This window comes from Pantherophis guttatus, chromosome 1 (assembly GCF_059756535.1).
Source record: "Pantherophis guttatus breed Tessera chromosome 1, ASM5975653v1, whole genome shotgun sequence".
NCBI classification, from domain to species: domain Eukaryota; kingdom Metazoa; phylum Chordata; class Lepidosauria; order Squamata; family Colubridae; genus Pantherophis; species Pantherophis guttatus.
In genome coordinates, this window is record NC_142063.1 from 299,957,590 (window position 1) to 299,982,198 (window position 24,609).

The following is a 24,609-nucleotide window of genomic DNA, read 5'->3' on the forward strand; positions in this document are numbered from 1 at the left end:
GCTAACCCGGCCGAACAGCATCCGGTTAAGGGGAAAGCTTCTTGAGACGCCAGAGAGCGCTGTACTCGATAATAAACTACATCTCCCAGCAGTCTTTCTGCTTCGACTTCAGTTCCGCAACCGGTGTCAGTAATACGTTGTACCAGTAACGGCCAGAGCGGTGGAAGAAGATAAACTAGCGGCACCTTGTGGAGTCGGTGCGTTACATGCGCTTGCGCTATTGGTCGGATCATGTCCGCGCACTTGGTGGGCACTGAAACGAGGCGTGCGGAGCGGCGCTGCCTCTTCGATGGCTGCTGCTTCGATTTCGTCGCCGCTTTCTCTTCATAGATGCCGCTGTTTGATCCGGTTCTCCCCTGCGCTTTCTTTTCGCCGGTGCCATGATTAGACAAGAGAACTCGTCATCTTATCAAGAGGTATTGGGAGAAAAGCGGGGAGGGAGGCGCAGTGTTTGCACTCTGCTGATACGAGGCTGCCTGCAGGAGAGAGGCTTTGTATGCGATCGGCGCTTAATGTTACAGCTTGGCGGCGTCGAGAAACTATTAGCCTGCACCGAAAAGTCGGTGCCTTTGCACGGTCACAAGCAAGCAAGCAACAACAACAATATAAACTTCGGAAGGAAGTCCCGCCAAAGTTCAACGAGACTTACTTACTCCAAAGTAATAGTACAGTCCTGTGGATGTCGTAGTAGACAAAGGGCTACATCGGGGCAGACACGCATAGGTGTGCCCCCTTCACGCTACAAGTATGCGTATGTGTATCCTCAGCGTTGCCGCTGTGGATGCATCGGAATGCCGAGTTTAAGCGAGTCCAGCTCGAGCAATTTAAGGAGAGAGCAGCTCAAGCCCCTGCAGAGCTCCATGCAGGCGGAGAGGATGCCCTTTGAACAAACTGGCTGTGGATCGGACTCCTGTTAATCCAGAATTTTAGGTCATGGTAACAAGCCCACTGAAAGCTGGAAACTTTTCTTCTTATTAAAGATTAGTAGGACTGGATTGTATTAGGTTTTTTTCTTCCCCCTAGAATTTAAAGCAGTTTTTTTAGGCAAGATGGCAAGAATTCAGAAATAGGCTTTCTGAATTAAAGTGCTTCCAACAGCACTTTAAAAAGCTCTGGAAGCTGCATTTGAATTTTATTTATTAAATTTATATGCTGCCTGCCTCACCATCCAGGGTGACCCAGTACCTGTACCTTAGGCACCCTTTCTTCAAAGATACAATGTACAGCCATGTTTTTTTCAACCTTGGAAACTTAAGGTGTATAGACTTCAACTTCCAGAGAATTCTAGATTACAGGGTTTTTTTGATCTACAAAAGGTTATGTGTCATAGTTAAATATTAGTCTTATAGATGCCTAAAGATTTTTGTTGTTACTCTGCTTTGTGGTATCAGACTAATATATTGGCTCCTCCAGGAAGAACCTTAAAGAGTAAGGTTTAGGAAAAACTAAAACATTGTATTACAAGTTTTTATTATGCAATTGAAATAAGACCAAAATCCAGGCTTTAGAGTCTTCCAAAACTTTTCTTGAAGCTTTGCGAACACAGTAAAAACAAAGCAAGGGCTGATAGACGTTCTGATTATGTGAAAGTCAGCAAATTTCAATTTGTCTTCATTAAGCACTGCATTCAAATGTGTTCCATTTGAAGAACATTTTGGAAAAATATATGTAACTGCCAATATAGGGCAATAATTCAAGGATTCCAAGAAACTAACCTGTATGTTAGTTTCTAAAGTGTCACGTGTTCTTGGCTTTGTTGGTTGTCATGTTTACTCAGAAGTAAGTCCCCAGTGAGTTGAAAGAGTTTATATACTCATTTCCCCTTTCCTGTGATTGATGGATATTGTAGATCACAGGGGTCACGCTCGATCGCGTCAGGGGCCGGATTGTGATGTATCGTGACATTTTTTGCCTTTGCAGAGGTGGGGTGGGCATGGCCTGCGTGTGACATATCCGGCCCACAGGCTGCCAGTTTGACAGGTTTGTTGTAGGTCAACACATCTGGAGGGCACTGGACTTGGAAAGACTGCTCGAGTAATACTGCAAGGAGATGTTATCCATATGTTACCTAACGTAGTTGAGGCTGCTTTTGTTTTACATCAGTTTCACTCTTCATTCCCATAGAATTTAAATTTACCCTCTCTCTTGGATTTTCACAATAAAAGAAGCTGGCTTAAAGCACTTCTTTTTAATTCTAATTATTGTTTAGTGTTTTATTTCTCTGCGCATATTTTAAGAAAAAAAACCATTGTGCTGCCTTTTGCATGGAACAGCTTTTAAATTGCTGCATTGCTTCTCTGCTTGGCAGATCTGTGTGCAAGCAAATAGGCAGGAAAAGGAAGGTGAGAGAGTACTGCTGGCTGTCGAGATAAACAAGCCTATACAGACAGACAGACACTTTTAAATGCATTTTTAGAAAGCTCAGGAAATTGGCTGTGTGTTTGCATTCACTTGGCTTGGTCAGACTGAGTTGTGGTGACAAATTCTCTGCTGGTCCCCATGACAGAGTCGGAGCTTTAGGCTTCTTGTTTTGCATATCAATAAATCAGCTGCTGCAATCATAAGTCTGTATGCGTTCCTGTTTCCCTTCAGCATAAAGAGCAGCTTTCCTTAAAACGACACTGTCCAGGTGTTCTGCATTACCACTCCATCAGTCAATCAGCAGACTGGCTTGGCTGATGGAGTTGTAATCGAGTGTCCCTGGATAGCATCAGCTTGGGAAAGGTTGCTAACTGTGGCAACAGTTTAATTTCTTAAATCTGAAGGGAAACGAAAAAGTTTTGTAACACCAGATGATTTTTATAGAATAAATTTAATCCGTAAACAAGTTGGCCGTTTTGTTGTAGCTTTTATATTCACGTACTGAGGAAAAATCATTGTCTTTAATCGGGAGCATAGTTGAAGAATATTCATTTCTTTTACAACAAATTTGTTGCTACAACAAATTGTGGCTGCTGTGTTGAACATTCCTGTTTGGGATTCCACATGAGTTGCAAGCATCTTGTCTCCTTCATCCTCAACTGACATTGTTGTTTCATTCCCATTGAATCTCTCTTCACTGAGCTCTTTCTCAGAGGAGCAGGGCTCCCGAGAAGGAAAAGGTTTTTGAATTTTCTATTGTAAACTTAAGGTTTCCCTAAGTTTTGGCTACAGAAGCAATGATATAAGTGTCGTAAGAGCAGACTGTGAGGTAACTGAAAGCAGCCATCTTACTGTCAAGATTCAAAGGATTCTATGGCCTAACACTCATCATTTTCTGAACTTTGGTTAGGTTAGTTCTTGAACACTTGCAAAGAAGAGAGCTAATTTGGAATTCATCTACAGTTTTTAATCAACAAAATAACTGGAAGGGTAAGGAATGAACCAAGCAAACTGAAAGTAGTGTTAGGCAACATTAAAAAAAAGAAGAAGTCATGGTTCAAAAATGGAATGGGGAAGTGATAGGCTATTGAATTTGTTGCTGAGATGAATGGAAAAGAAATAACATTTGCTCTCCCTTTAAACCTTTAAAGATAAAAGGAGATCTGAGTTTTTCTCACATGCTTGTAAATGGGAAAGTGGGCTGAGGTTTGAAGGTGTAGGTTTATTCAGAAATAAAGTGAGCTTCCCAAGTTACATGGAATATATTTCCTGTGAATTTCCCAGAACACCAGTCCTAATCTATAATTAATTGAAAGGAAATTCCAGTTTTTCTTCCACTGAAGCTGAGAATTAAATAAATGGAAACTCAAAATTACAGAGCACCCTGTTAGATCTTCTCATTGGTAATTAATAATAAATAATAATATTCATGATACAAATGCCACTCGTTATTTGTGCCTGATTTGCAGTGCTAATATAAACCCCACAAATCCAACTAAAGATTTAAAAAATCCTTACAAGAATCTAAGAAGAACTTTTTAAAATTTCAGCATTCTGGTCTGACTAAATCTAACCAAATGCATTTGGGAAGCTCACAAGGAGGCTAGGAGGGGAAAACAGAGGGATGATGGTGAGGGGAAATGGAATAGAGTGAATAATATGCTGAATCCAAGGGTTGCTTTTACATTGAAGCAGTACTGAGCAATATTTTGATGGCTGTGTGGGCCATATCTCATGGCAATGATTCAGCAGATGTTACTGTCTCTAATGATTCTAGGCAGCTTACTCTTTTTGTTTTAATTAACTGCCATACATAAAACCATGAGCATAAAACAATTCTACACATCTAAAAGGCCTTAGTGAGAAGATTTATTCATTTAGTTGATATTAAATTTATGGTCTACCCATCTTGCCATTGAAAGTGATTGGATATCAGTGTTATTTCTCCTCATAAGCTATTATAAGTAGGAGCTCTGTTGTCATTCTAAGCGCAGATTGTTCTACCATGTTGATTTAGCAGGATCTGCAAAAAAAATGGGCTGTGCCTAACCATCTGGATCTAAATCATGTCAAGATTTATACAGCAAAGTGATAGTCTTGCATTGGAATTCAACAAGCAACAAGCAAGCAAGGTCACATATGTGAATGCTGTTGCATTCTGGACCAGTTACCATTTTCTGAACTGTCTTCCAGAGCTAGATATAAAAAGCTCATTGTAATAATCCAACCTTGAGCTACCAGTACATGGGTTACTGATGTGGGACCTCCAGCATTATGCAAATGTTACATAAGTCAATGCTGGATCCAAGACGATTCCCAGATGGCAAACCTGTTCCATAAGTGGGAGTGTGTTCCATCCAGAACAGGTATTTCACTTAATGCTTGAAATCCATTTCAGGAATCCGCAACAACTTGTCTTGACTGAATTGTGTTTCTCTCCTATTCAGTCTCTTACACCTGATATTGTATAAAGGTGCTCAAACATCAATACTGAGCTTGTAGGAAAAATGTAGTATAGCTGGGGATCTTCAACATGCCAGTTGCAACTGGTAGTAAATCAGGCATGATCCTTCCAACTAACTTCATACAGTTACTGAATAACATGGGAAACAAGATAAAATCTTGGGACTGAATAGGTGTGTTGCATGCCACTTTCTAGAAATACTTAGGCAAGATTAAAAGCATCAGAAATTTGGGGTCCCTAGCCTACAGATCCCAAAAGGATCCCAAAAGGATCCCACGATCAATAGTATCACACTGCCATATCATAAGGATCATCCATCAAAATAATGGAAACCATCCCTCTGCCACATCTAGGTCTGAACTTAGACTGGAAAGGATCTAGATCAGTAGTCACCAACTGGTGGTCCACGGACCACTGGTGGTCCACGAGAAAATTCTGGTGGTCCGCGGAGAAATTTTCATATTTTTGCAGGTGGTGCAATATGGAAAAAGGAGCACAGCCCTCGCCATCCAGAATGAATGGTGCTGTTGTGGTGGTGGGGGAGGGGCAGCACAAGCAGGAAGAAACAGTGTCTGTGATGGCTGGAAGCTGCGGGAGTGAAGCACTACTTTCATTTGCACGGCAACAGCATTCCGCCTCGGTATATTTGCGCCAGCCAGTGGCACAAGGCAGCCCTTCTCTCCTGCCGCTTGGGACTTGGAGCGGTAAATGGTGACTGGTCCAGGGAGCAGCTGGATTTTGCTCTCCATTGTGGATGCCAGATCGGCCCCCTGCAAGCTCTCGTCTCTCAAGGCACGCTCCCTGAAGTGGCGCTGGAAATTTTGGTTGGGCTCCTCGAGAGATGAGAGTGTGCAGGGGGCTGATCTGGCAGTGGAGAGCAAAATCCAGCTGCTCCCCGGACCAGTCACCATTTACCGCTCCGAGTCCCAAGCAGCACAAGATGAGGGCTGCCTTGCACCACCGGCTGGCGCAAATATACCAAGACGAATGCTCATGCCGCGCAAGTTCAAATACTGCTTCGCTCCCACACTTCTTCCGGCCCTTGTTGGTGCTCCGTGCACCTTGGTCTCTCAGGGAGATGCTTGACTTCCTCTCAGCCCCAAGACACTGGCTGGCCCATGAGATGAGAGAAAGAGAGAATGAGAGAGACAGAGGAAGAGAGAGAATCAGAATGAGACAGAGAGAGAAAGAGAAAGAGACAAAGAATGAGAGAGAGAGAAAGAGAGAGAATCAGAATGAGACAGAGAGAGAAAGAGAGAGAATCAGAATGAGACAGAGAGAGAAAGAGACAAAGAATGAAAGAGAGAGAAAGACAGAATGAAAGACGGAGAGAAAGAGATAGAGAATCAAAATGAAAGAGAATCAGAGAGAGAGAGAATCAGAATGAGAGAATCAGAATGAGAGAGAGAAAGGGGGAGAGAGAGAAAGTGGGGGAGAGAGAAAGGGGGGAGAGAAAGAGAAAGAGTGAGAGAAAGAATGAGAAAGAGGGATGAGAGAGAGGGAGAGAGAAAGAATGAGAGAAACGGAGAGAGAGAGAGAGAATGAGAATGGGGGAGAGAGAAAGGGGAGAGAAAGAGAGAAAAAGGGAGAGAGAGAAAGAGGGGGGGAAAGAAAGAGAGAATTAGAGAGAGTGTGGGAGAGAGAGGGAGGGAGGGAGAGAGAGAGAGAGAGGGAGGAGGGGGAGTGCCTGAAGGACCCCATCCCGTCACTGGGAGTCCAGCTGCTTCAGCAAGTGGCGCGCTGGATTCATATTAGAGGTCCACGAAATTTAAAATTACGAATTTGGTAGTCCCTGAGGTCCAAAAGGTTGGGGACCCCTGATCTAGATAATCCATATCTTCAAAAGGATCACTGATTTTTCTATTGGCTTGCTTAAATATAGAATATTAGACAAGCCAGGAATATTTGTAGTCATTAAAATCAATCCAGTTTGGAGGTAGTTTCTCAAGCAAAATCTTCACCATCTTCTAAGGAAGAGGAACTCTTCTGCTGTAAAGGGATCTTAATCTAAGAGATCATTGGTCAACTATAGAGGGAATCTAACAAGCAAGTTGCAGTGTGAATAAACTGAAGGACTTTATTCATTTCCTGTACAAATCAGCAGTGGAACAAGTTTACACGGTTCTTATTAGATGGTACATTGGACACTTAGGCATTATTAAGCCCAGTATGGCTGTACTATTATTCATGGGAGAACCATGGGAATTCTTCATAAAACAATACTAGGACATTACCAGCAAGAAAAACTACATCTTCTACCTGGAACCCCTTAAAAGTCCCACTGGCCAATTCTGTGCACATGGGATTATATACAGTATTTTACTTCTTTTCCTCTCTGATGACTTCACCACATACTTTGCAATGGTGCTTATGCTATGTTCAGTTGTATCAATTTCAAAATTGTATTGTTGTTTAAGCTGCTGGCCTTTCTGCTCCATTTCCCACATGTACTCCATAGACCATGGGGCATTTTTGTTTCTGAAACAGGACAGAACCACAATACAATATCTGGAACACTTAACTAAATTGATGCTAGAATGATTGGTCAGATATCAGAAACATCCCCCAGAGCTACTTCAAATCCAGTTAGATCATTAATTTCTGGAGATGGAGGGAACTCTGAACTTTGTCTTCAGAGAGGAGGCCATGCTGCAGTATCCATCTGTTTGACTAGATACTGATCCATTCATGACAAGATATCACTTCTGGGATTCCTATACATCAACTTCTCTACTCCAAGGCAAATCTCAGATGAAGGTATGGCCAATCTCATGGACTGTTCCTAAAACAGTCTAGTTATGGCTCCCAGAAACTATAAAATGTTTATGTTTATGTCTTGATAACTCTGTGTCTATGAAGCTACTGCCAACTCAAGTCAAGATAATGAGCTGAATGATAAAATGCTGGTAAGATGTGATTTAATGTCAAGCCCTGATTGGGAAGCCCAACAATTGCTAACATCAGTAGAATCCCTGCTTTCACCTGAACAAGACACCCTCAGAAGTAATACAATCCCAGCAAGCAGCCTGGAAAAGGAAATGAAATCTTTGTGGGGCATTTGTTGGAGTACAATGCCTCTTGCTCTGGAGTGAGGCTTATCCATGTAGCAATCTTCTATTCCTGTCTCATGGAAAATGAAATTGAAATGTGGTAGTAAGTAGAGCCTTTTAAAACATCTGCAAAAACAACATTTTAAAAATGGCCCAATTTTACAGTGGGGAATGGGAGAAAAAAAAATACTACATTATGATTCAGCTGGTTGTTTTAGAACATGAAGAGAGGAAAGAAACAAAAGAAAGCTAGATTTTTTTTCCTGAGATGCCTTCCTTTATTTTCATCCAATTCTTGAGATTGCTGTGCAGTATGTAGGGATTGTCAGACATGACAAGCTGGAGACATTGACAAAAATCATCCTGACAGCTTGAGCTTTGAGGGACAGAGCAAGAAAGCATCTAGCCTATATTGATGCAAGAAAAAGTCTTTGGCCATTTTTTTATTGTGGTCATTTGAAATGAAATATAAATGCAGTAGCATTGAAGAGAGAGTAACTGGGCCAAAGTTACCCTGAGAACTCTGTAGTTCAGTGAGAATTTGAATTCTGGATGTAGCAATTATATCATGAGGTTAAAGTGTACTAAATTGTATCATCTAAGAACTCCAAATATTTCCTAGCTTTGCCTCTTCACAACTGTAGCTAAAGTGATACGTGTTTAGTAAGACAGATTTGTACTTCCTAAGGATCAAACAAACTTTTTCCCTCCACAGGAGTCAGTGTTAATCCATCATAGAACCCAAGATCACCCATTCCATGTTTGCTTGGTTTCAACAAGCTGTTTGTAATGTGTGCATGTTTTAGGCATGAATAGAACAGGGTCTATAGGGTCTATAAAATATGAAGTGGCTAGAATAAGTATGGTCTATTGAGATGGATAATATTTATACCTTTGAGCCCAGTAATATGCCAACTACAGTAATCTGAGCAGCGGTAATTCCGTTTGCAGCTAAATGAAGATATGGAGTGTGGACCTGCAAATTCTGAACCATTAGATGAAGTGGATCAGGAAGATACCAGTTCAACAATCCTTCCAGGTGAGGCCTTCTGATCTTGTCGAACTGAATAATTCACAATGGAACATCTTAAACTCTTGTTAGATATTGTTACCAATTGACAAGTAATACTCAAAGCAATGATATCTCCAAAGTATCAAGAGAGAGTTGCTATTTGTGAAAGACAGGTGGATTGCTGAACTATTCAACAGGTATAAGGTATATACCGGTAAGCTATAAGATGAGGGAAGGGTCTCCTTTACAATGAATGTTCTGCCTGTGGTAGCACACACACCAGGAATACTGTACTCAAGTGCTCAAAAGAAATGTGGAGAAAGTTGATCACTACATCAGTGGTAGACAATAAGTTTATATAATGCTTTGGACCTTTTGAAAGCCCAACCGGAGTAACTGTCTGCAACTATTTAAAACAGCTGCATTTTAAAATTGTATGGCAGCAATGGTATCCCACGAAAACATGTACTGCTTTAAATTGTTGTAGACATCTCCTACAACAATTCACACACTGCATGCTCAGAAACATCTTTTGGGAATTTGAAAGTGTTGCATAGCAAATGTCATTCACTGCTGCCCCACATCCCTTTTTTCAGCATGCAAGGGCATGGTTTTCCATAGATTTAAAGAAAGAAGTCTTGGACAGACTTATTGTTTTAAAAATAACAACCCAATATTTAAAAAGGTCTCTTTTTAAAGATCTGAAATTTCTAGACCCACCATCTCTAATGAAATAATCGCACAAATGACATGTTCTCTGTGGCCTTGGATGCAGAAAAATGCTGCTTCAAAAGCAAAACAATTGTTTGATTCTCCTCTACAATTTTGCTATGCAAGGAGAAAATATGATCTGACTTTCCAAATACTCCATCAGATTCAGAGTTTTGAATCTGGCCTCTTTCACAAGAGACAACAATAATCCATTAGGTACTGCAGTGGTGCAATGGCTTAATCTCACTGGAACTGTGGACCAGAAATGGTCTGCACTGGTGGTTCGAGCCCAGCTCTGAGAGACAAGGTGAACTCCCACTGCTCGCTCCTCAGCTCCTGCTCACCCAGCAGTTTGAAAGCATGCAATATTGCAAGTAGATAAAAACCTACCATACTTTTCAGAGTATAAAATGCTCCGGACTATAAGACCCACCTACCTTTTTGGGGGAGGAAAACAAGAAAAAAAAAATCTGCCTCTGCCTCCCAGCAATTTGCCTCCTTGCAGCAAACAGCAAACAGCCTGCTTTAATTTCATTTTCAGCACAGTCTGATTAGCACAAGAAGAAATAATCAGCCTCCCAGCAATTTGCCTCCTTGCAGCAAACAGCGCGGCAATAGGCAATGGCAATCCCTGCAGCCTGAAACACCTGAAACAGCTGAAGGTCGGGAGGCCGCGCCAACCGACAAGCAGCTGCTTGTGCTAATCAGGCTGTGCTGAAGCTGAAACGGACTGTTTGCTGTTTGCTGCAAGGAGGTAAATTGCTGGGAGGCAGAGGCCAATGGGTGGGGGCTGGTGGGTGGGCGGGGCTACATTCAGTGTATAAGACACACCCAAATTTTCACCCTTTTTTAGGGGAGGAAGTGCATCTTATACTCCAAAAAATATGGTAGCTGCATTTGTGTGTGTGTGGAAAATAGCAGTTTAGGCTGTCAAGATTGCATTGTGTCTAGCCTTTGTAGATTTCCCTCACGTTGTATGCCATACGCTAAATAAATAAATGAATAACTTCATTTTCAAATTAATATTATCTTTAGTCCTAGATGGTAGCAGCCCTTCAGTGCGTTTCAGCAAGTCCTGCCTGAAGAACGTCTTCTCTGTAATACTTCTCTTCATATATTTGGTGCTTATGGCAGTGGCCATTTTTTTGGCCTATCAAACCATTGCTGACTTTAGGGAAAAACTCAAGCATCCAGTGATGTCCGTCTCATTCAAGGAAGTGCACTCTTATGATGCTCCTGGTAAGACCAGAGGATGGACAGCATATTTTCTGGGAAATCAGATAGCATCTGCAGTTATCCTTGGAATTAAAAATTTGCCATTACTGCTATTCATCTTAACTGCTTTTTGTTTGGTTTTTTCTGTATTAAATTAAATGCTGCCCATCTCCTCGATAAAGCGATTGTCAGTGGCTTAAATCTAAACTTGTGCAGTATGTATGCTATCTTTATAAAGGTGAAGTTTCTCTGAAGGAATTCTGGGAGCTGTTGAAATTCTGTTGAAGGCTTTGGAAATTCAGAAGTTAAGAAATAACTGGCAAGGTTCATGCATTGTGTTAAACTATGGTTTTCATTTAAGATTTCTTGAACAAGCCACAATGACCTGGTTCACACATAAACAGTGTTTGATAAATTACAATGGCTCATTTTACCCATCTTTTAAAGTCAAAGAGTCACTTTGGTAGAGTGGTTGGATTAAAAGCCAGGAGACCGTGTGTTCTATTCCAGCCTTAGGCCAGGTAATGTTGGACCAGTCACTCTTTCTCAACCTTAGGAAGGAGATGAGAGCAAGTCACTTCAAAAAATGTTGCCAAGAAAACCACATGGACTTGTTCCTGTAGTCACCAGAAGACAGGATTGACATGATGGATTTATAACAACAATAAGAAGTAAACCAAAACATAGTGTTATTGTTGAATCCAACCTAAAGTTATTTCACCATCACAGCTTTTTAAAAAAAAATTTAGCAATAGGATAGACTTAATTTTTTTAAAGGCCTCCAAAAATTCCTGGAAACACAGGAGCAATAAGATGGCATTTTCTTGGTCAAACATGCTTAAATTTCCAACATATGTTAAAACTGAAGTACTTTTGGTCAACCTGCCTGAAACGTCACATATCTATCTATATGTGGGTTTTGTTCATTAAGGGGAGTGAAGAAGTGATCCATCCACAATGGGAATTTTGCAGAATTTTGATAGGGTGATGTTGGGGAACTTGGGGGCTGCAGAATGGGTTGGGAGCCATATACAATTGCTTTTCTCTTCCTTGGGTCAAGCAGCTTGTTTTATTTGGGGACAGGCAACATGTACCTTCCAGAACTAATGAAATCTAATCAATCCATCAATCATAGTCAAGATAACCAGTGGTGAGGAACAATGAATAATGTACACATTATCTTCCTGTGGAACAATTCTTTAATAGAAGCTTCTGTGCCAAACGTTGCTGGATTAAAGTCATGTTGTAGTCATGAGTTGTCCTTCTGAATAGCACAGAGGCCATTTAGCAGAAATGTGTAATAAAGCTTTGTTTACATTAGGGAGCTGCAGCAATGAAACTCTGGTCTTTTTTTCAACAATTCACATAAAGTACCATAGATTTATGGAAGATGAATTATAATGTACTGTAGGATCTGCTCTAGAGCAGGATTATTGAGGAAGAGAAGATTCTTCTCCATCAGCTTTGTGTTCAGATATTCTCATTCATTGTAGTTTTCTTGTGAGGTGAGAACAGTGTTCTAATCTCATCTTCCTCTCAGTGAAGCCTTCAGAATTACTTGTGCTAATTTTACCAAGTGATCTCTGGGTGTAATGATCTGCAAAGAGTCTGAGTTGGATGAGGAGCCATTAGATGTGGTAGGAGCCAAAGCCATGCTCTTAAAGTGCTTATATTAAAGGAGTAGGCAGCAGCTGTGATTGGATCATTTGATAAGATACCTGGGGATTTCCACTTGATTACTAAAGATTTGTAAGTTGTTATACTAAGTATCTTAAATTATAGTAGGGATGTCAAACTCAAGACCCAGGGGCCGAATCCAGCCTGCGGGGTTAGAATCCAGCCTGCGGGGCCGAATCCAGCCTGCGGGGCCACCCTGGAAATAGCGAAGACCAGCCCGCAGTGCCTCTGTCAGCAAAAATGGAGCTTGGGAGGTCTGCTTGTGGCCCTCCCAAGCTCCATTTTCACTGGCAGAGGGTTGCAGGAGGCTGTCGCAGCCGAAACAGAGCTTAGAAGCCCGTTTTCGCTGGCAGAGTGCTTGGGCCATCACAGGTGCCCCCCAACACGAGTGAGGTTGAGCTGCCTAGGCCCACCCTGGCCACACTCACCTTAGCCCCCCAAGATCAAACACAACCTTGATGCGGTCCTCAATGAAATCAGGTTTGACACCCCTGAACTATAGGAATTGAAGAAAGCTTAAGTTTACCAGTAAGGGAATTTTGGCAGATTTTCTGTCCTCTCCATCTGATAATTGGAACCTATGCTCAGAATTCTTTAATTCTGATTTGATCGAGTCTACAGCTTCTAATTAGAAAAGAAAATAACTCCTGTAAGCGTAACATTTATCCACTCCACACAAGGGCATTATACACCAAATCATAGTATAGCACTGTTAGGTTCAGCTTGTAGCTTACTCCTAACTTGTTGGTCAGGCAATATATCTGTTTCTTTAAGAAACAACTGAGCCACGTAATCAGGGCTTGCTGAGCCCTGTAATTAGGCAACAGTGCATAAATAAGCAGCGCAAAGAAGCGTTCCTTTGTTCCTGATTGCTCCTGTTGCTTCCTGCGTCTTTCTGCTGATTGGTGTTAGACTGGATTTTATATGGTACTGTATACCGAGAGTTACTAAAGTCTGTTTGCTTTGGTAAGGGAAAATACTTACTGGACTGATATTACTGTTTATGACCTTGGACTGTTTTACCTACACCGAGACTGCTTATTATCTTGTATATAAAGTATTTTTCTCACACGAGCTGCACGTTTATCTCCTTCCCTGTGTGTTTCTGCTCTGCTCATTGCACAAGCAACAAATACTTTTTACACACACCCTAACAAGCACAATGGATAAATCCAGTATGTGTATTTATATCTTGGGTAAGAGGAGAAGGCTGTTTAATAATCTTTGCACTCTTACTTCACTATATTCCAGAAGTTGGTGTGGTGAAATCCCATTTCATTAGCTTTCTCTAATGCAAGTTCCATATTAATTCTCAATATTTTGTCCTGTTTGTGTTGAAAAGCCTATCCCCAACATTCTACTCCATTTTATTCTAAGGTAATTCATATTTCATTCAGTGTATGTATAAACTATGTACCTATTTCCACAATTGATCCATATAGTCATACAATTCTTTGACATATAAGCAACATAAAGGGATACTAACATTTTGCAATGAGTACATGTTCATGTTGTAAATGCATCCATAGCAGCATGGCATCATTTGTTGAACTAGCCATAATAAACTGGGTATCATAATTGGATTTATATTTTTGGTATAATGTAATGCTTTGGGCAAACCAGACCAGCAGGGAGCCTTACTCACTTGGGTGTGAGAACCTGACTAGAATTAGTTGCACTTCAGTATGACTAAGCAATAGAATCTTGGACAGGGCTATATAGCTAAAAGCAGATTTATGTCTCAGTGGCTGGTCCCATTAATGTCAGATTTTGACTTCAGAAAATGTTCTCAAGTACACTCCTTTGTTTCCTCTCTTATGTTTGACTGATTTACATCTTCACTTATGGGACAAGTAATGGCCTTTTGAATTGCAGCTTCATACTGTCGTGCTATTAATTTATCTCCCCTTGAGACTATCAGTAGTTCTATAGCATATCAAGAGCCTTGATAGTACAGTGGTTTAGTGCACCCTGTTATTAACACAGCTGCCTGCAATTTCTGCTGGTTCGAATCTCTCCAAGGCTCAAGGTTGACTCAGCCTTCCATCCTTTCTAAGGTAGGTGAAATGAGGACCCAGTTTGTGGGGGCAATAAGCTGACTTTGTATAAAATATACAAAAGAATGAAGGCTATTGCTTAATGCATTGTAAGCCGCCCTGAGTCTCCGGAGAAGGGCGGCATATAAATCAAATAAAAAAAAAAATATTGGACAGAGACTTTTCTATAGAAATGCAGGTGGTTAATCTTTGGACCTTCATGATGTACAGTCTGTGCTGTGCTATTGAACTGAATGGTCCCTCTCAAATGTTTTGGCTGAGTTTGAATTTTGTATTATGATCCTCCAGGTTAGCTTAAAGATTTTACCATATTACATTTTGTATTAGCGATAATGGCAATATTGTTTCTTTACATAGTTGTGCATGGGCTTGGCATGGCATGTGGACTGGTTCCATTGATTTCAAATGTAAAACTGTTTTTCTAAAATAGGTATTGCCCTCTACCCAGGCCAGGCTGAACTGCTAACCTGCAAGCATCACTTCTACGATTACATTCCACCTTTGGTCAACCCAGGCCAGCCAGGGAAAATTGATTGCATTACCCAGAGAATCAACTACACAGATCCATTTACTAATACAACCAAGGTAATAATTAAAAAGAATGTAAAATAAAGTCCACTGTGTGCATAGTGGAGATGCCTCAGTACAAAGCAGGAGCTAGTATGATACTCATACTGCACTTTCCTACTCACAGAACATATAACTAGAAGCCAAACAGGAAAACACAAAGGCATCTTTGAGGGCTTCTCTTGTTGACTTTAGTGTCCACACAGGTTCCTATCAATTTAAGCAATTCCTCAAAAGTCAGGTCCTAAATCAGCACTTTAAATTTTGGAAAGCAACACAGGCAATAACATGCTCCTGATGCAAAACAATTTGGAACATAATTTTATGCTGCAGCATTAACACTGCTACAGCAGTTTTAGTTGTTATAATAGGGGTAAAAGAGAAGAATTTTAAGATATACTGTGATATTAGCTAGATGAAAGCACTGAAAATGAAATGATAAATATGTAAGAATAATATGGTAGAAGTGGAAAAAATAACACATGGTGGAAAATGATTATAAGTGAATATATGATAAAGATGAATGAATACAGTTTATATTAAATTTTAATAGAAACATGAAAATAAGTACTTTGATAATATTAATTTTGATATCACTGTAAAAAAATGTTAATTGTAAAGAGAAAAATAAGGCTGAAATTATGAAAGTGACTATTTATGCAAAAAAGAAGGAATAGAACATGGTGAAAAACCAGCAGATGGAAAGGTGAAAATAAGTAATATAAGAATATCATTAATTTTGATAATGGAAATTAAGATGAATATTTTATTGTTTATGATTCAGTAGGGAATTAGAGAGATACTTCTGGAAATGAAGGAAGAAAGTAAACAATTAGAGTGATTGTAATAGAGAAGAAGCACAAAGAGTAAAGTGATGTTATTTAAAAATAAAATTGAAAAGGATAAAAAATGATGGAAAGAAAATAATATGTCAGAAGTTGAAATAAGAAGAGATGAGAAAAATTATAGCTTTGTGATAAAGGATGCTTAAAAGAGATAAATATTGGAGAAAATGGGAAGATTAAGATATATTATGATGATGATTTTGATTATATAGTTATATAAGATATATAAGATGTGACCTGGTCAGCACTCTGTTCATAAAATGTTTTTTTCCAATAAAACTTGTCTATAAAAAAAAAACTGCTACAGCAGTATTTTGCTATACTAATTATAGTGATTTGAATAAAGCTAAGATGAACAAAGTCTTTTCCCATAGGTCTGTATGATGCACCTGTTTACTAGTATTAAAACATGTGCAGGACACAGCACTTCCATCAAAATGACAGAAGCACAATTGTGACATAAATTCCACCTCTTTGTGTGTGTAAAGACACAACACATGTTCAAAAGTTGTGGCGCTTGTATCACAATACTACATTGCTGCTTTTGTTATTTGCCCTCTGGGCAAATAATGTTTACTAACCAGGTGTCTCTCCTGCAGACACCTGGTGGCGCAGTGGACTAAGTGCTGTTAAAGTAGCACTTGGTTGCCAGCTGCCTACAATTATTGCAAGTTCAAATCTCACCAGGCTCAAGGTTGACTCAGCCTTCCATCCTTTCGAGGTAGGTAAAATGAGGACCCGGTTTGTGGGGGCAATAACCTGACTTTGTATAAAAAAAAACACTGCTTGGGGGGCCCGAAAGCCCTACTAAGCAGGTATACACAAAAGTATGAAGGCTATTGCTTAATGCATTGTAAGCCGCCCTGAGTCTCCGGAGAAGGGCGGCATATAAAACTAACTAACGAACGAACGAATGAATGTTTTAAAAGGAAACTCTTTGGAATTAAAACTGAGCTTCTAAAGGGAATAAAAAACTGAATCCCTGCTTGGTAGTCTTCAGTCTTAGCAATCTGTACTATAGTAATAACTCAGTCTTAGCAGTCCTCACTACTGCTGATAGGAAAACTGAGACTTACATTTACTTAGATGTAAGCTAAGTAGCAATAGAAATATTTGCATCAAAATGTCCATAACACCTGGTGCCTCCCTGGCTGTGTCTGTTGGCCACATCCTCCCTCAGCTATATCCTTAATATTTAAAATAAGCCTGGAACAATAAGATTCTTCTGTGCAGAATCCATATTGCTTTGTGTAGGTATTACCAGTATATGTGCAACGGATATGGTCTAAAAACATTAATTTTTATAGAATAAGACTAGCTGGTGTGCCAATTCGCATGCATGTCTTCCATCTGTGAGCGGGTATTTTATGAATCTTTCTATAATGCTGCCTTATCTTAAAGCCCACGTTTTGCCTTAGCAATGGAAGTGTAGTGTAGTTCTTATCACCACCTTTTTCAAATGCTGTGCAAAGAATCAGAGGTTGCTGTAAATGAAAGAAATGAATGAAGGCAGATCATCTTATTGGGACAACCACTCCGTTGAGAGAAGGGGCCTCCTCTGCCTTCTCTCTTTCTTTAGTTTGCTGACCATGTTACATATAGGAAGAAGGTATTACAAAAATTACTATGGGGTAGGGAAACAAGGAGAAATCCCTATCTGCCAGTATCATTTGTCTAAATTTAGATCTAGCCTGTTGTAAGTAATATAAACAATGGAATCCTTTGGAGTATTATTTTTCTGAATAAGTGAATAGATTCTAGGGTCAGGACTATCTTAAACTGTCTTGATTATTCCCATAATATTTACATCCATATAAAAGAAAAAACTTCTCATACGTCCATTTTTTCCTCCTTGTGCTTGTAGAAACATGCTGTGATTGTCAAAGGACCCCAAAATGTGAAGAAGCGGGAATTGGTCTTCATGCAGTTTCATCTGAATGAGACCGATCAGGATTTCAGTGCGATAGATTATCTTCTTTTTTCTTCATTTCAAGAATTTCTCAACAGGTACAGCCCTCCTTAATTTTCAGTCACATCAGAAAGTAAAGATACTATATGCTTAAGCTTGTATAACATAAAAAGATAGGGCAAATTCGTGACTGTGAAGACCTCTTTAGTAAGATTCCAAAGTTCACCAAAGAGAGTTATATACAGATCTAATAGCTAGCTCCTCAGTTACTTATGCTAAGTCAAATCTTTTCTCTTTTGTATCTTCCAAATCTGTAGCCTTCAACTTTCACAATCCTCATTAATAGTTATATACATCTTGGGGCACTCTGGTTGGGGAAAGATACAATAGGCATTGATTGGTCTTACTTGGTCAATTAAGTATGCAAATTCACTGCTGATTTATTCCTATTTTTCTTCTGCAACCTACTTTAGAGGGGGAAAATTGTTGGTATAATAATTGGGAATTTAAAGCTCTGTCCAGGGTACAGCAAATCATGTCTCAGCTCAACTTTATAGTTTTGTGATATAAAATAGATGGAAGAAACATAAATCACCTTGATTCCCTACCTACAAATCTCTTATTTTGGAGAAATCTAAATATGTTGAATTTGAATGTAGAATGATCCATAAGCGACCTGAAAAATTTCAAGGTGGTGCAGTGAAGGGTAACCCTGTTAGCTGTACAACTGACTTTTGAGTATCACTGTGTGAAAAGACAAAGTTGCCTCAAACTTCTTCTATTGGGCTTGTTTGAACAGATTTCAAAAATGTTAAAATTCCAAAACTGATTTATAATCCATAAAATCAGTATTTTTACATTTCATTTTCATATATTTGTGCCTGATGTGTAATTTTAACTGAACATTAATTTATCTCCTGCAATTGCTACTGCCAGTTAAATTTGTCTCTAAATGTCATTTCCTTTCCACCTGATAACATTTCGCACTGACTGTGGCTTTGCAGCCATAAGAAAAGCTCAGGTTTGTGTGATAGTCTCATGGTTACATTGCACTTTCCAAGGTGAGGTTGGAACTAATTTTGCTAATGTATTTGGAAGACTGCAAAGTTCTGTCTGAGATTTTTAATACACACACAAAAAAAAAAAATCAAGTTCTAAAGAACAAAAGACTAAATTAAATGCTATGTAAACTTCTACTTCCATATTTTACTTACTCTACCTGAAATGCATGATAGTCCAATGTACTCTGCACAGAACTAGGAGTCTTAATCCTTCCAGCATTTATTCATTCATTCATTCATTCATTCATTCATTTGAAAAATTAAATCCATGTGTGCCTGGATATTTTTTTTAAAAAAAATAGTTATTTTCAATGGAATTTTTAACATGATCTTGTGAAGGAGGAATTTAATTTTTCCCCAAACAATAGCAGGATAGGTCTTTATGCTTGGAGCAAAGGCAAAGACCAGCAAACTAGTATAATATGCAAGTCAAAACCATTCAGTTAGGCTTAAAACAAGATAGAAAGACCTGCACATGGATTAGAGAATAAACTAAAATATATCATCAAGCGAGTAAAAGAATTGAAATGGAAATGGGCTGGTCACATAGCAAGAAGAACTGATGGCAAATGGACCAAGGCAGTCATAGAATGGATTCCACTTGATAAAAAGCGCTCATCAAAGAGACCTAAAAGAAGATGGATTGACAATAGCAAGTATTATGGGCTCAATTGGCAAAAGAAAGCTCAGGACCGTATTGGTTGGAAATATGTGGAAGAGGCCTTCATCCTGCAGTGGATAGACAATGGCTAAAATGATGATGATGAATAAGTGTATATAGCAGCTCTTCACAGAATGGGTTCCTCCACAGGTTCTGGAGTAAAGGCTCAATTTCACCAGAGTTCATCTTGCCTTAGACTAAGAGGAATTGTAGGACCAAAATATTTGGAAAGCCCTAGGAAAGATTTTGAGGCATAACTGAAGTTTAAGTGATAAATAATGCAATAATTTTGAATTTCTTTAAAACCTCAGTAGCTGTTCTTAGGGCAAGACAGAATTCTCTTAGCTTCAGGTCCTCACCATAAATATGAGGTCAAACTGTGAAGATGAGAAAATGGTAAAATGTATGTTACAACACAAACACCAGCTTTTGTACTTGTGTTCTGACATATATAATAAACTTTGTGGTTTACGTTGAAATTCTTTTTTGTTATTTGCTGTCCCATTCCCATAGATGCCCGTGGCTTTACTTTTGCATCCTCAGGATGCAAATAATATTGACCTGCTCTGTGTTGACTGTTGCTGCAAGTGGCTACCAAAATTATGTTATCATTTCATTCACCTTAAAGAACAATATAACTGAAATAAAGCTAAAACTGAAAAGCTTTACAACATGGAGATTCCCAAATAGCACAAAGAGTAATAACAAATCTTTTTTTTAAAATATCAGGTGATAATAGGTGATTTTAACAGGTTCCATGAAAAGTATTATGAACATACTGAGAGACTGAAGGAAGCTCATAATCAGAACAACAATCTGTAAAGCCAGGAGCACATAACAAAGCTTCAAAGGAAACCATAATAATCTGTCTAAACATAACATTTCTTCCCATTACAGTCCAAACAAGTCGGAATTTATGAAAGTGTGTGAGAGCTCCTATTCCAGTTGGAAATTCTCTGGAGGTTTCCGAACTTGGGTCAAAATGTCTTTGGTGAAAACTAAAGAAGAAAATGGTTTGATGGCAGTTGAATTCAGGCAGGAGGTAATGATGTCTCATGAGGCTTTCTGACCACATAGATTTTATTGTTGTACAAATAGCTGGGATTCTGTTGCTGTTGGTTGTTGTACCATCTTGAGTTTTGTGGATCAGTGAACCACTAAAGGTTGAAAAAGTACTCAGTGAAGACTTTGCAGAATTTCTTTGCTATTTATAAGTATCAACCAGCAAAGTATTAAGGTAGGTAAGTTTTTCCCTTCGCTCACCTTTAGATACTTAAATCACAATTTTAATATGGAGTTCAGGGATTTCCTAAGGAATTTTTATGCCAGACACCAAAGTCTAGATGTCCCCTCCAATTCTGAATTACAAATTAGCTAAACTGGTAACTTAATCTTCAGCACTGACAATAGAATGGTATCTTTCACAATGCTTGGGATAGTAGGCAGATTGCTCACAGCCTACAGTTTCCCCCCCTCAGATGCACTAGCACGTGCCCTCATATTCCCCAGTATCTGCCCTAAGGGGCAGATTAATAGTAATGCTTAATGGTAGAGCTGATCCTGACAAATACTGGCCTCTACGTCCTGAAGGCAACAAATAGGAAAGAAAAAAAAAAGATCCATCATTAAATTCCTAATGAAATACATTTGAGGAATTAGATCGGGGTAGGTTCTAAATTTTTTTACTACTGGTTCTGTGGGTGTGGCTTATTTTGTGGGTGTGGCTTGATGGTCATGTGACAATTCTTTAGGATTTAGCAGAGGTACTGGTCTACCAGGCTTTTAACTGCTTGCAGAGCTGTACCGGTCTACTCATTCGTTTTTGGAGGCACCGGTCTACCACCACACTGCCTTTTAACACTGATCAGCTGTAGGGCGGCCCTTTGAAGCCCGTGGCAAGAGTTTAAACAGGTTTTTTTCCTTCTAGCCGATCAGCTAGGACTCGGGAGGCAGCAATAGATTGGGGGTAGGGCCAAATAAAAGGTAAGAATAAGAGAACCGGTTCGGTGATGTCATATTGTCACCGCTACCGGCTCGGCTGAACTGGGCCGAACTGGGAGGAACCCACCACTGAATTAGACCTATGAATTAAATCATTAAGACTTTTCCTCAATTTTTTTCTAGCATTTTCCCCCATCACTTATCTGTAAAAGAAAAAAAAAAAGGAGTAGCCATTCTTGAAGGCATTGTACTGTATGTCCTTTAGCTCTCCCATTTTGCTTGTTTGAAAAATAAAAGTTTTATTGCTGGCTACATTCCATGCTTCAGCCATTTTTGGAATTTCCCCCATTTTACTTTATCTTTTAGAAGCCCAGGTTATTTGCATGCTTCATTTGTACATAATCTTGGTAATGTTCCTATTTTTCCACTCAACTTAGTCCCACAGCAGGTATGTTATATATGAATAATCACCTATTTTTTCCCTTTGTCAGATTAGCGTGGTTAACTACATTGAACGAAGGACAAAAGCTGACACTGACCAACTATTTTTTGTAGTGTTTGAATGGAAAGATCCTTTTATTCAGGAAGTTCAAGATGTGAGTAAACTTGGATCATTTTTCTGTTGATGTAAAGTGCCAACCTAAGTATAAATTGGGAGCACAAATAGGACATCCACTATTTTCAAGATGATGTACAGGTAGGCCTCGACTTACCACAATTGAGCCCAGAATTTCTGCTGCTAAGCAAGACAGTTCATAAATGAGTTTTGCTCCATTTTATGACCTTTCTTGCCACAGTTGTTGAGTGAATCACTGCAGTTAAGTTAGTAACACAGTCATTAAGTGAATCTGGCTTCCCTATTGACTTTATGATATGATCACAAAAGGTGATCATATGACCACTGGACATTGCAACTGTCATAAATAAGAACCATTGGCCAAGCATCTGAATTTTGATCATGTGACCATGGGGATGCTGCAACAGTTGTGTGAAGAATAGTCATAAATAATAAATAAATCATTTTTTTCAGTGCCACTGCAACTTTGAATGGTGACTAAATGAATGGTTTTAAATCAAGAACTATCTGTACTTGGAATGTAGTCAGAATAGCTAGAAATTTGCACCTTAGACTTCCAGATGAAGATCTATTGATTGCTGCTTTACACTGTGACTTGTCTGAAATATAATTACTATGGAAACATAATGTCCCAAAGGTGCTTTTTTCAAATGGCAACTGGACTTTCTGGTTTTTCTTTGAAGACATTTTGCTTCTCGTCCAAGAAGCTTCTTCAGCTCTGGCAACCATGACCTGGATGACTGAGAATCTTCATAGACATTTATGGAAACATAACATTTTAGCAATAACATGTCTATTGAGAAGGAAGTTTCGTTGCTTTCATGGCATCTTATTCCATGGAAAATGTATATCTGATTACATCTTAAAAGTAGGTGTATCCGCTGGTGCTTAAACATTTGTGAATCCTTTTGAATTTTCAATATTTCTGCATAACCTAAAATGTTATCACCTCTCCACACATGTCCCAAATTAGTTAAAAAGAACCAAATTAAACAAATAGGTCAAAAACATTATACTTATTCTTTTGTTTACTGAGGAAAGTGATTCAAAGCCACATATTTGATAACATTTTAGGTCATATTTATGCACCAATATTGACAACTCAAAAGGGTTCACCAACTTTTAAGCATCATTGTAGACAAGACAAATAAACCAGTTTTAGATATTGCTCTATTAACAAAAAATCTCCATCTTAGCCATGTGAATATGTAACAAGGAAAATGATATTGAAGTGCAATCTTTTCTCTTGGTCTGTTTGGAGAAGCAACCGTAAATAAAAGTTTAGTATGCTTATTACCGGTATAAACCAAGTGTTTTATTATAAGACATTCCATAATAAAAAGTAAACAGTAGCTCTTTAATCAACAGTTTAAATGATTCCTTTAATTTATTTTCATAGATTGTCACTGCAAATCCTTGGAACATGATTGCTCTTTTGTGTGGTATATTCCTGGCTTTGTTTAAAGCAGCCGATTTTGCCAAGCTGAGTGTGAAATGGATGATAAAAATCCGAAAACGGCATCTCAAGAGAAAAACTCAAGCCTTGAACCATATAAGTTGAAAACAATGTGCTTCACAGATTTCTCTTTCACTGAGAAGTTCAACTAGGATGATTAAACCAACGTCTATGTTACACAAGAAAACTGCATTGATGGAAGGACAAATTGCTTTGTTGGACTGAACTTTAACATTTGGAAGTTTTAGAAAATGATTTGACTCTTTATAAATCCACAGTCTTTTCCAAAAATATGATTTCTTTTACAAGCTGCTACTTAGTGGTAATAATATTCCTGAAAAAAAAATAACTTCCTGTAAAAAAGAAACAATTTGTATGGATGAAGTAGATTGCTTTTTTTTTTTTTTTTTTAAAAATGGGAATTTAAAATATAGTTATCTACCAGTAATAGGTTTCGTTTTAATCCTGTTCCCAAACATTGAGTCCAATCACTAATCAACTCAGGGACAAAGACATTTGCTTCAAGGCCTTCCACTGGATATGCAGCCAATCAGAGGGAACAGTGTTTTATTGGATTCTGATTCAGCATTAAGAATCACTTACATTCCAGCTATTGCTCTGACAAACATATTCCCAAGGGATGAAAACACATTGTTAAAGCTATATGCACTAACTGTATATTGAACATACCACTGATTAACAACTAATCCCAAAAGCATGACTAAAGAGATTGATCAATATTGGATGGCTGTAGGACATAACAGTTTGATTTCTTACCATTCCTAACTTAATTAATACATTCTCTATTGGATTTCAGCTCTTTTATGTGTTGGACTTTTAGCTGCAAAAGTAGGTACAATCTTTTTTATAAAAAGGACAGCTGATATCTGATAACTACTGGAGGCATTGTGATGATTATAAGAGCCATGGTGGCTCAGTGGTTAGAATGCAGTATTGCAGGATAACTGCTCACATTGCCAGGACTCTTCACCGGCTCATGGTTGACTCAGCCTCCCATCCTTCCGAGGTCGGTAAAATGAGGACC

At 39.0% G+C, this 24,609-nt stretch overlaps 2 protein-coding genes across 7 annotated transcripts in view; one reads left to right on the forward strand and one right to left on the reverse strand.

Annotated features, from left to right (window-relative positions):
* Positions 1-24,609, reverse strand: part of PPP2R5A (protein phosphatase 2 regulatory subunit B'alpha) — a 73,661-nt gene that overhangs the window by 1,485 nt on the left and 47,567 nt on the right. For 2 of the 4 annotated variants that reach the window (XM_034427780.3, XM_034427776.3), the window contains one exon: positions 23,402-23,917. The exons of 1 other annotated variant lie outside the window; for it this stretch is intronic. In XM_034427780.3, the coding sequence (XP_034283671.1) occupies positions 23,881-23,917 (37 nt within the window). In that variant the 3' untranslated portion in view covers positions 23,402-23,880. Of the gene's footprint in view, positions 1-23,401; positions 23,918-24,609 lie in introns of those variants that run through there. One more of the 4 variants, XM_087883192.1, reaches the window with a different exon arrangement.
* Positions 137-23,965, forward strand: PACC1 (proton activated chloride channel 1). Of its 3 annotated transcripts, none has more exons than XM_034427781.3 (8): positions 137-416; positions 8,827-8,914; positions 10,634-10,837; positions 14,978-15,132; positions 17,824-17,966; positions 20,488-20,632; positions 22,023-22,127; positions 23,508-23,965. In XM_034427781.3, exons 1-8 carry the CDS (start codon positions 381-383, stop codon positions 23,667-23,669), a joined length of 1,038 nt encoding a protein of 345 aa, XP_034283672.1. In that variant the 5' UTR covers positions 137-380; the 3' UTR covers positions 23,670-23,965. The 3 variants fall into 3 exon arrangements, 2 of the variants coding, with proteins under 2 accessions (XP_034283672.1, XP_034283674.1); XR_015731530.1 differs by having other exon boundaries at positions 155-416; positions 22,023-22,228; XM_034427783.3 differs by lacking the exon at positions 10,634-10,837 and having other exon boundaries at positions 155-416.